This window comes from Vigna umbellata, chromosome 10 (assembly GCF_029865625.1).
Source record: "Vigna umbellata cultivar VRB3 chromosome 10, Vumbellata_1.0, whole genome shotgun sequence".
NCBI lineage: Eukaryota > Viridiplantae > Streptophyta > Magnoliopsida > Fabales > Fabaceae > Vigna > Vigna umbellata.
Genome location: NC_142174.1, coordinates 13,104,606 through 13,117,444, shown reverse-complemented (window position 1 = coordinate 13,117,444; position 12,839 = coordinate 13,104,606). Strand labels below are relative to the sequence as shown.

At 28.2% G+C, this 12,839-nt stretch overlaps 1 protein-coding gene across 1 annotated transcript; it reads right to left on the bottom strand.

The window, feature by feature from the left end:
• Positions 1-827: 827 nt before the first annotated feature.
• LOC124823462 (transcription factor bHLH19-like) lies at positions 828-2,741 on the bottom strand. Its single transcript, XM_047295664.2, has 4 exons — positions 2,616-2,741; positions 1,975-2,529; positions 1,328-1,699; positions 828-1,258 (listed from the first exon to the last, which is right to left on the bottom strand). Exons 1-4 carry the CDS (start codon positions 2,649-2,651, stop codon positions 1,184-1,186), a joined length of 1,038 nt encoding a protein of 345 aa, XP_047151620.1. The 5' UTR covers positions 2,652-2,741; the 3' UTR covers positions 828-1,183.
• Between the last annotated feature and the right edge of the window lie 10,098 nt (positions 2,742-12,839).

The following is a 12,839-nucleotide window of genomic DNA, read 5'->3' as shown; positions in this document are numbered from 1 at the left end:
CAAAAAAATGGTTTGATTATGTAATTTATAAATTTCATAGTCTAAAAATAGTATCTAATATATATATATATATATATATATATATATATATATTGATTTAATAATTTTTCATATCTAGAGATACACATTTGATTGATTAGTAATAATAGGGTTTGTTCCATTCTATTTTAATTCACTAAAAACATATTGAAATAAACTGACATGAACACTTACAAGTTAACATGCACAACACTTACAGGTTAACATGCACAAACGTAAGTACGTGTAAATTTAGAAACAATTAACAAATTTTTTTGTAAACATTTAATGTCATTATTTTTACAAAATTATATGTTTTAAAATTATATTATTTTATTATAATAAAGATACATATAAACTCACGATAAAACATATATATTAATAATAATAATAATAGTAATAATAATAATAATTCTCAGTTTCTACTTTTAGACTATACTGACATTTTCTCTTTTCTATGTTATAATAGTAAATTATAATAAGTATTTTTAATCATATATATATATATATATATATATATATATATATATATATATATATATATATATATATATATATATATATATGTTTGTTTCACCTTAAGCATATATCTCATTATATCATTATCTTTAAGATTTTCTTTCAAATTTCACGTTAGATTATAACACCCAAATTTTCATTATTTGTATTTTAAAATTTTGTGATTTAAAAAACTGAGTTAATTATATGAGTGAATAATTTTTATTTTTAAGTATCTCTTGTTAGCAATTCTATTCAAAATTCAGATTTTAAATTTAAGATGTTCAAATAACACACCCGAGTATGTCAGAATATTAACTTTTATTATAATTTGTCTTATGTTTCACATGCAAGTCCAGGACCAATTTATTTTCATCCAATCGACCACATTCTCCTATGGAAAAAATGTGGGTCAGCAGGATCAAATGTTTAATAGGAAAACCTAGTTCTTTAATGTTTTTTTACTATAACTAAATATCTTTTTCAAAAAGAAAATTGATTTTAATTAAAATAACAAAATATAATATAAAAAAGTTACATATATTTTTGTCCTTTTTTGGAATAAAAAAACAGAGACATTGAATGCAGCATCTGAGATTCAATGATGTTTTGGGCAACCGTGCTGCGATGCATTATCAATATTATCACCTACCGCTCCATCACATGTTCACGTGGATTTCAAAGTAGCCATGCGGAGGTTCTTTACAAGGTCATTTATAGTCAAGTTGTACTCCGTCCCCATCTACAAAAACGTTAGTCACTTATCACTGTAAATTATTAAAAATCTGGAAAAGTATTTACTTTTCTTTACCTGAGCAACAATTGTGATATCAAGGATGGAATCTCCAAAACGCAGGACACTGCTATTCACAACAAAGAGATGAAGGTTTTGAATCTCCACAAGCATTTTCAGCAAAAGACCTTTTCGCTTTTCGCAGTGGATGCGAAGGAGCACATCCTTCTCTGACACTCGTGCTTCCACGCGAGGGAGGCTTTCCCTAAAACACCCATCACCGTCGCCTGAAGCCGAACCATCGTGGTAGCTCAGCCGTGGCTTCTTCACCATCACCACCTCAGACTTCTCATCTCTCTTCTTCTTGTTCTTTCCTTCAAGATTTTTCAGACGCTCTTGAAGATCTTTCACATACCTGACAGCGTCTCCCAGCACTGAAGCCTTGTCCATCTGTTCATTCACCCTACCCAGTTAACCACCTTTTCTTCTTACAATTCAATCAATCTTTCTGAGAATAATTAATGTCGTGATATGTCGTGTGCAATGAACAAATACACATCATCTATGAGAGTTGAGGAAATTTTAAATTAAAACTAAAAGTGCTTAATTTAAAAAATGAAAGATAATAACGCGAATAATTTTATAATTTTTAAAAACAAGTTATAATTGTAAAGTGTTCATTTATTGGAGATTAATTTCAATCATTGGCTTACAGTGAACAGTACCTTCTTTAAGCCTGGAATGAGAGCAGCAAGAGCAATTAAGCCCTGGCTCATTTTCTGTCTCCGTTTTCTTTCCGCGATGATGTGATTCCGACCGTGACCGGAAGTCTTGCGGATTCCTTTGTCTTTCAGATTTTTTGATGATCTTGTTCCGTTCTCTGGGATTGAAACTGAAACACCTTTGTTCTGTTGCGGCGGGCTCAGCGCAGCAGAAACAATCCCTTCAAACTGAGTGTTCTCCACAGACAACGAGTTTGAGTTGTTTAGAAACATAATCTGGGAGAGTGGTGAAGATGAGGAAGAGGAAGAGGAGGAAAGTTTGGGTGAAAAGTGTTTGGTGGAAATGGGGGTTGAGTTCCAACTGCAGAGATTCGTTTTGGGCTGCTTGATGGAACTGTTGAAATTAGTGGTTTCGGAATACAACATGTGACTCTCCGAAGACAAAGGTTGCTGATGCTGTGGTAGTGGCAAGTTCTCTAGGGCACTTGCTATCTCAAGGGAAAGTAACTCGTGATCATCTTCAAGACATTGTCGGAACATGGTGCAATCCTCAGTTTCCTGCAACAGTTGAAATAAAATAAAATATTAGTAAATCATTATATGTTTGATCACAGAAAATAGTGATGATGAATGAAAATTATTACGAAATCCAAAAACCAGCTGGGTTCTGATGAGTCCATGGAGATGCGTAAATTTGTTCCTTGTTCTCACATGCGTGACCTTTTCTTTGAGAATTCAGAGGTTTTCTTTATTTTTTTATTGCACTCGCCCATGGTGTGCAATCTTTATAGCTGTCAAGTCCATTCTTTACCTACACGATAAATTATTATGAGACACTTTTAAATTCATTTAAACATTCATTTTTGACGCATGTATTAGAATAAAATAATTATAATAATGTAAAATTTATATATTCTTTTATAAAATAAAATAAAATAAAAATATTGTCAAATGAATGAAAAAATTTATATATGTCAAAAAGAGACGTTTATAAAATTCAAGATTAAAACTTATTACAAGAAATTTTATTTGGTGTCTCCTTAAATAATTTTTTATGTCAAATTTATTGAGATAACAAAGATTTAATTTTGAATTCATCAATAAAGTTCTTGATTTTAAAAATGTATTAGAACATTAAAAAAAGTATATCTAAATTGGTCTAAATTTTTAATATTATTTAATATATCAGAACAATTTTGAATCAATTTTTTTGTTTTATATTTTTTCCTTTTTCTCTTCATTTATATGGCACATATCAATATTAATAAATATGATAAAAAATTGTTAGAAGGACCAACATTTTCAACTGGTTTTGAATTTTTAGCTCTTTGATTATTTGAGTATTGGAAATCTTTCCTTTTGCCCCGTCTTTTGTGGGAGGATGATTAAAATTGCTTGCTTTAGTGCTAATGATGTTTTTCTGAAAAAAAAATGATCCCGACTAAACAAATTATAACAAAAAAAAGTTGTAAATATTATATTAATTATTTAGTTGAAACGACAAACAAAAGTTTTATAATCATAATCAGATCCATTATATTAGAAAAACCTCTAAATAAAAAATTATTTATTGATCATAATTGATTATTTTCTTAAGATAATCAAATATTTTTTTATTATATACATATATTTTTTTCAAGTTTAAACATCTTAAAATTAGGATGACAACAAACTGTCATAAGTAGAAATAATCGTGTCATCTCATTATTGTATCACCAAATATACTTTTATAAAATCTTTCATAGTTTTACTATCAACAAAATTGGTAAAATTTAATTTATCGTGGTTAAGAATCCATTTCAACTTTTCAACTAGATACTCAATTAACTTGTGCCAAGTTGAGTTAAATATATGATGAATGGACTTTTTTGAAATATAAGATGCATTCTATTAGAAAAACCTCTAAATAAGAAATTATTTATTTGCCATAATTGATTAGTTCCTCAAGATAATCAAATATTTTATTTTACATATATATATATATATATATATATATATATATTTCTTTTCTTTCTATTTTTTTCAAGTTTGAACATCTTAAGATTAGGATGACAACAAACAGAAATAATCATGTCATCTCATTATTGTATCAACAAATATATTTTTACAAAATCTTTCATAATTTTACATTAACAAAATTGATAAAATTTAATTTATCGTGGTTAAAAATCTTTCAATTTTTCAACTATATACTCAATTGACTTGTGGGAAGTTGAGTTAAATATATGATGAGTGAACTTTTTGAAATTAAAGAAAAATAATTTTCCTAACTTAATGTATAGTTTTTTTTTTTTCTCCCTAGAACAGAAAATAATGCATTTGGTAGATAATAGGAAAGTGTAGATGAAAGTTGATATATAAGGTCCCAGTGGTGCATGCATATTCCTCTTCAGATAATTCCATGTGCTAGATTAGTTCCATAATGTTTCAAAATTTCACTGCCATACACTCTTGTTTAGTGGAACCATATGACCACCTTCAAAATATCCCTGCAAAGCTAATAATAAGATACTTTAATTTAGATCCTTATGTTACTTTTGCAACTGTCTCAATCACTTTAAATTTTAGAAAAGGAATATTTAGAGTTTATATTTACAAAGAATAACTTAAATTATGATGTAATATTATTTTAGATTATATATTTTTCAAAAGTATGTTAATCACTTTTAAAATAAGAATAAAATGCAGTAATATAGATCCTACGCATATCTATGTTATGATCTTCAATTTTTGGTAAGAACTTCGTATATATTTATGTATGTTGAATATAATAATTGTGAAAAGTATTATTTTCTCCCTGATATTTGATTATGGTTTACACATTGAATACTTAAATGCTAGATTTAATATTGAAATGAATATAAATGTAGAAGACATTACTCAATAAATTAAATTTGCATTTATTTCTAACAACACAACATAATTTATTAATCTTAACAGTACCAGTTCTCTTTACAGAAAAATAATAAAACATTTCAAACCGAAATCATAATTATTTGTTGCATTTTTAAATAAGATAAGAGATATTTGCGAACAATGAAAATCTATTTCATTGATGTGGGGGTTATTTTTATCGGACCACTTTGGTTACGTAAGTATGACAAAACCATCCTTTGGAAAATAAAAATCATAATTAATTAACATATACGACAAACAAAAGTCAGAAAGAAATCAGAATAAAAAGTTGCTGATAATATGGTACACCGCTAAAGGACTCAGAATCACCGTTAAAGATAATTATAGAACAGAAAATATTAATCGCTACGGTTAGTGATTTCTTACTCTTTAGTCACCATACGTATAGGATTGGACATGTTTGGAGGATCATAAATAGGTTCAAAATTGAAATTTTATTCTGTTTTTTAAAATATTTTTGTTCTTTGAATTTAAAAGTTAAAATGTATATGGTTTTTTTCAAAACAGTGTTAAAAAATTGTTAGATTAATATTAAAATTAAAATATGTCAAACAATATAAATATTTTAGACAAAAAGTTTAAAATCTTTTTAACATATTAAAAAATTAGATTTATTTATTGTTAAGTTTGATTGTCAAATTATATTAAAATATGAGATAGACACTAATTTTAGTTTTCCGTTAAAATTTAAAAATTAAAAGCATATTCAATTTGAAATATAAAATCAATATTTGGATTCACTTTAACATTTCTTTATTTGAAATATGAGAACATTAAACACATTTATTAACTACTTTACATTTAACTAGACAAAGAGAATCCCTAAGATTAAATAACTTTAATTTTTAGTTAATTTTTTATTAAATTATTTTATTTATTAAATATTTAAAATATTGATTTATGTTTTAAATTTTTATTAAAATATGCGACATGATTATTATTTTAGTTACTTGTTTTTATATATAAATAATTTAAAGATGAGGTTTTTCTTATTAATATAAGAATGATATTGTAGCTAAATTAATTTTAATTGTTTTAGTTGAAAACATATTAGATAAAGAAATCCTGATGTTTTCCAAAGCTCAACAAGCCATCAAATTGATAAGTGATTTTAATTACTATTATTAATAACATATTAAATAATAAGGTCGTCATGCTTATGAATGAGTTGCATGTCATCAACATCTATTTACTATTCTCTTTAAAAACAAGTTGGATAGTAAAGTTGTTATATTTTCGATGTCTTACATGTCATCACCCTATATGATATTATCATCAAATACATTTTCAATTTTAATTAACACAATAAATTTTTTCTCTCGTTTTAATATGATTTTATATTTATTATATAATCTCATTTTTCAAAATACCTAAACACAGTAAATAATAATGCCACTTAATTAATAAATTAATAAAAGAAAAACTTAATTAAAAAATATAAATTGTAACTACTCAATAAACAACATATTTATGAAAATTTAGAACTTAATTAAATTAAAACAAGGTTACCATCATACATAACTTGTTTTTCAGTTGGTACATTTTAGCAATCTGTACCGGATTTTAGTAGACAAAAATACCCTTATATATTATGGATTCCAAGTTTTAAGGTTAAGGGTATTTTAATAATTTTCATTCTCAAAACTTAAAAAAAAAAAAAGAAACCCCCAAACCCTTACTCACTTCTCTCATTCCTCTCAATCCTTTCTCTTTCATCTCTCTCACTCCAACATTTTCTCTGTCATCCCTACTGTAGCTTCAATTGAAAAAAATCAGAAACACATGCCTCTAAAAAATTTTCCTTTGAAAAGAGTTGAGTCATTGACATATTCACCTTCAAGGCAAAGGTTCATTCAAGATCTCTTCAATTTCACTATCTTCACTAACCTCTCTAATTTCATCATCTGTATTTGTTGAATCATCATCTCTAAAAAAGCCCTCCAGGCCAATTATCAATTCTTTCAGATGTCATTATGCTTGTGAAAATTAGATAAAATTATATACGACAAAAATTATAAAATGAAAACTCATTATAAAGTCATTTTTTGTAAGAAATTGTTTAACAACTGAGTGTTTCTGATTTTTTTCCAGGCCAATTACCAACTCCTTTGATGTCATTATGCTTGTGAAAATTACATAAAATTAGATAAGACAAAAATTATAAAATAAAAACTCATTATAAAATCATTTTTTGTAAGAAATTGTTTTATAGCGAGTATTTCTGATTTTTTCCAGGTCAATTACCAATTCGTTTATGCTTGTGAAAATTGGATAAAATTAGATAAGACAAAAATTATAAGATGAAAACTCATTATAAAATCATTTTTTTGTAAGATTGTTTAACAGCAAGTGTTTCTGATTTTTTCAATTGGGGCTACAGTAGGGATGACAGAGAAAAGGTTGGAGTAAAAAAGAGGTAAGAGAAAGGGTTGAGAGGAATGAGAGAGGTGAGTAAGGGTTTGGGGGGTTTCTTTTTTTTTTTTTTTAGTTTTGAGAATGAAAATTATTAAAATACTCTTAACTTTAAAACTTGGAATCCATAATATATAAGGGTATTTTTGTCTACTAAAATCCGGTACACATTGCTAAAATGTACCAACTGAAAAACAGGCGTACGCGCGTTAGCAAAGCCCATATATATATATATATATATATATATATATATATATATATATATATATATATATATATATATATATATATATATATATATATATATATATATATATATTACACAGTCAAGAATAAAGCATAATTTTGTAAAATAAACTTTGATAGTATGATGTGAAGAATGTCAAAGTCGAAGAATAATGAGAATGCATAAGAACATAACAAATTTACCCAACTTTCTTAGAAACAACGATAAAGTCATTTTGTTCAAATAGAAGCAAAGTTAATTTTAAATTATTTACACATAGTAAAAATTCTTTCTTTTAGTTGTTTAGTGTTGATCAAGGAAACAAAATATAATAACTATTGCATTGGTTTACTTCAATACTTCATTATTCAATATCTTGCTTTATTCCTCAACCATCTAAATTTCTTTAGATTATCTATTTTATATTAAATTGGAAATCCACTGTACTTCCAAATATATAAAAAAAAATATTTATCCATTTTACCTCAATATCTCTCTCTCTCTCTCTCTCTCTATATATATATATATATATATATATATATATATATTTGGATAATTTTTTTTATACATATAGAGGTACAATAGCCCATCAAAATATAGGACATCCGTGCGGGTCTGTAGTTGCAATTGGCAATATATCTGCATGTTTGAATTCTTAGTGAACACAATGATTACAAAAGATTATTCCTGTAAGGCAATGACTTTAAATTAAAAAAGAATTAAAATGAGCATCACCAGCACCAAATCTAAAATATACTCATAACTGCCGTTTACCTTATTATCATATAATCCTATCTCACTATTCATGTACTATTGACTCCACTTTTTTAATTCACTACTCAAATTTACTGTTCTTTATTAAAAAAAAATATCAATAAAAAAACACTAGACAATTGCAATATAAAATCTGAGAGTGAAAAAATTTATCAATTTCTATTCATCTTAAGATTAGATAATAATTTTAGATAACCAAAGTGTATTAATGATGAAATATCGAAGGGTTTTAAAAGAAAAATATTTAAATATCCTTCACTATCATAACTCCACTGTTATGATCGCGGTACCAAACCGCTACTAGAAAAGAAAAAAAGAAAAAATGTCAAAAAGAATCATTTCAAACAAGTTTTTCAAGAAAAATATTTCATATGTTTCAAAAAATTCTTTTCAGAAACCCTTTTCATATAGGTGTTTCAGAAAATTCATTTTGCAAAGTATTATATGCATTTTCTGAAAAGTATATTCCGAGAATTTATTCCAAAAAATACGTTCCGGAATGTATTTCACCTGTTTTGGAAAATTATTTCAAAATTTCATTACGAAAATTTTATTCTGGATATTTCGTTTCAGAAAATTAATTCTGGAAATATTGTTCCGGAAAGCTTGTTCCGGACATTATAGTTTGGAAGTCACTTTTGCAAGGATATAATGGCTATTTTGTCAAATTGACGGGCTGCAGGAATTAATTACTAAGGACATTTAAAGGACATTTGTGATAATTTAAAAGACTTGATATGGGCTCTTTTCTAGGCCAGATTTCACAAGCAGTCTGAATTTCATTCATTTGGGCCAAATTTTATGTCTTTCTTTCGGTTACAGGTTGCTTCATCCTACACTTCTAATAATTTTAGAGTGTTTCATCTCTGCCTCCAAGCCTTTCATCCTCCACCTCCAAATATTTTCATAATACTAACATTACCCATACTTAAAACACTATTAATATTTAAAACAATTAAATGGTCAAAGATTCTCTCCCAATTTTTATTCTCCACGCTCATTTGAAAATCATCCATCTCACTATCTCACTTTCTCTCTTGCTTTCCTCCCTCTCTCTTTCGCATCTCATTTTCCAGGTGACACACACCACAGTTCATCTTCTTCCACGCACACACAGTACCACAACTTTGTCTTCTCAGGCAGCAGAGGTTCGTCTTTTCCATTTTGGTGTTGCTATCGTCGACGCTCGCTTCTTCTTGCTGGTCAAAGGTTGGTGGATTCCTCTGCCATATTTATTTTGGTATTTTCATGTTGCGCTATGCAAACGCAAAGGGGACTGAATTAGATATGGATATTCGATTGAGCCTACATCGGATGTTTATATCCGATGTAGGCTGAATGTAGGCTGAATCAGATATCTAGATCCGATTCATCCCCGTTTGCATATCCGATTCGTAGCCTCTTAATTTTGTTTTGAATGATTTAATGGTTCCCTTTGGTTTTGCCTATATTTTTGCCATAATTTAAACCAGGTTTCTGTCTTCTTAGGTTGGTAGGGAAAATCTAGCTTTAACATAAGAGCAAAAAATAAAGCTTTATATTGTAAGAGCTGTGCTTTTAAATCCATCCATTCTTCTTCTTGACGGATTACTGGTGGATTTGATTTTGAGGCTGAGAGGTCTGTTCAGGAAGCCCTGACCTGCTAATATTGGGACGCTCAACAATAATAATTGCTTGAAGGCCTAGTCTTATAAAGAATACTGAGTGTTGATAAGTGTGAAAAAGAATTGTTTTTATACTTATAAAGAAGCTCAATCTTGTAATTATTCATGTTGTTCATCATTGAAAAGTTGTAATAGATAGTAGATTGTTATGTAAAATATTGTACAAAAAATGGTGTATTATTTAGACTCAGCCAATTTTCGCAAAGCGAAAGCCAAAATTCGCATTGCCAGAAGAAGAAAATTCGCATAGCGCACCCGTACCTATGCGCTATCAGTTAAAGTGCAACAATTAAGAAAATTCGCATAGCGCACCAGTACATGTGCGTTGAGCGAATTAATGAAGTTAAGTGGCTTTAAAAGATGAGACAAAAAGACAGAAACATTCTTCTGACAAAAGTTCCGCATAAAAGAAAGAAACGAAAACATCTCAGGAACTTCCGGAGACTACTTCAAGGCATCAAGACACTATTTTTGCAAGGGATTGCTTCAAATGTGTACAGATTAGGATTGTTTCAAATGTGTACATTTAGATGACTAGGATTGCTTCAAATGTGTACATTTAGATGACTAGGAGTAGTTTTTGTTTCGTTGGAATTAGATGTAATGAACTCACTGTGATGTAATTTTCCTGTTCAATATATCGTTGTTCGTTCATATGTTATTTCTTGAATTTACTATCATTGTATGGAAATATAGTGTTATTTGAATGTCTCTTATTATCGAAAAGTAATTTTGAACGTCAACATAGATAGAGCACCTAAGTGATTTGGGATATAGGGATAGACTCAATAACTTGGTCATTTTTAACATCGGACTTAATGTAAATTGTATGTTAAATGGACTAAGGGATTAACATTTTGATATATAAATTTAGAACTAGTTGCTAAGGGATTAGGACTAGTATGCCTTGATGTGAATGTTTGAATGAAATAATGATATATTGTACAGAGTTTTATCCATGAAACCCAATTCCAACAAAGTTTCTTTTAAATATAATTCCTTGCACACCAATTGTTTGATAAAAATGCCAAAAAGAGTTTCTTGTGTTTTTTGTACACATTGATGTCTAATTGAGTTATAAAAGAAAGAATTGTCATGTGTTGCACAAGTCCCTTGGGAGAACGATACTTTGAACTTACTCTATATTACTTGGAACGATTTGGTATACTTGACAAAAAGTTATCAATTGTATAACTCTCATGAAGGATGGTCAACTTGTTGAAATGGGTACGCATGATAAGTTACCGACCCTGGATGGCTTATACTCAGAGCTCCTACTATGTGAAGAAGCCATAAAACTTCCCAAGAGGTTTGTTACCACCTTAAATCACAATTCAACTTTTGCCATGCATTTTTTTGTGTTTGTTAAGAATACATGACTTTTAAGATACAGATATTGTGACTATTAAGGTGACAATAAGTCTATTAATGTTTTACTATAATAATAAATTAATAATTGTTACACAATGGTTGATTTCACTATTTTTTTTATAATTTGCAAGATTTCATCATTTACTTGATGAAAAATTACCTTTTCTTTGGTCATCCAGGATGCCTGTTCGAAACTATAAGGAGATTGCAACTTTCCAAATTGAGAAGGATTCTTTAGAAAGTCACAGCTTCAAAGAACCCTCATCTCCTAAAATCATAAAGCCACCCTCTCTTTAAAGAGTTTATGTCATTTTTCGGCCTTCGGATGACTTTTTTAATTCACAAGAGTCACCAAAAATTCGGAGCCCACCATCAGAGAAGATGATTGAAAATGGACAGTCTTTAGATTCAGCAGACACAGAACCATCAATTAAAAGGCAGGATAGCTTTGAAATGAGACTACCAGAGTTATCCAAGATTGATGTTCAATGTGTGCATAGACAAAAGTCAAATGGTTCTGTCATAGAATATCCTGTTTCACCTCTTTTCACATCTGATCCTAAAAATGAACGCTCTCATTCACAAACTTTTAGCAGGCTGATAGTCTTTCTGGTGATCTTTCGGGTAAATGACTGAAACAAAGGAAAAATAACACTGCTTCACCTTGTGTATCAGTTTATATCTTTGTTACTTTTTTGTATTATTCATTTGTGTATATTTCACTGTGAAATTAAAAACAATGTTTCATGTATATGTGTTTGTGCTTGAGTAATCAATGGGTTGTAATTATTTTAATCTGGCAGTGTCTTTGCAGAATAAAGAGTACAATTAAGTAAAATCGGATATGGAGATTTGATAGAGTCCTTTCAGATTTTGATATCCGATGTGCACATATTTATATCTCATGGGGTGTATGGGGTGTAGTTAATGGTTAGCACAGAAATTTTTAATAAATATTAAATTAATAGATAACCACCTTATTAATTAAGGATTTTCATCTTATTAATCAAAGATATTTTAGGAAATTGGAGATGCATGGTGAAACACTCTAATTTTATCTTGCATTTCGAAATTTTTTTAAAGATCCAAAATTATCTTCTATAACTTAAAAAATCTTATCCTCCATTTTTTGTGTTTCATCAAATTTTAAAATTTTATAAAATTTTTTATTTTTTTATTTATTTTCGAAATTTAATAAGCTTTTAAAAATTTTTTTATCAAATTTTAAAATTTAATAAATTTATTTTATTGGATTTCAAAATTTGAAAAAATATAATTTTTAAGGTTATCTTTGGAAATTTGAGATGCAAATGTTTGGAAGTGTAAGATAAAACAGCCTTCGTTACGGTGTATGTATAAAAAGGTGTTAAGAATTTTGTGGCCTAAAAGTTCAATTGTCTATTTTATTATCTACTCACTTCAATGAAAACAAAATTTATTTTTAAACATAATTATACACTTCCTTTTATAATCTTAATTTATTGCGGTCTCAATTTACTAAAGCT

Excerpts from the sequence above, each read along its gene's own strand:
- LOC124823462 (XM_047295664.2), bottom strand. The coding sequence starts at position 2,651 with ATGGACTCATCAGAACCCAGCTGGTTTTTGGATTTC. Across the intron at positions 1,700-1,974 it reads TCATTCCAGGCTTAAAGAAG|ATGGACAAGGCTTCAGTGCT; the intron begins GTACTGTTCACT and ends GTGAATGAACAG. Across the intron at positions 1,259-1,327 it reads ATATCACAATTGTTGCTCAG|ATGGGGACGGAGTACAACTT; the intron begins GTAAAGAAAAGT and ends ACGTTTTTGTAG.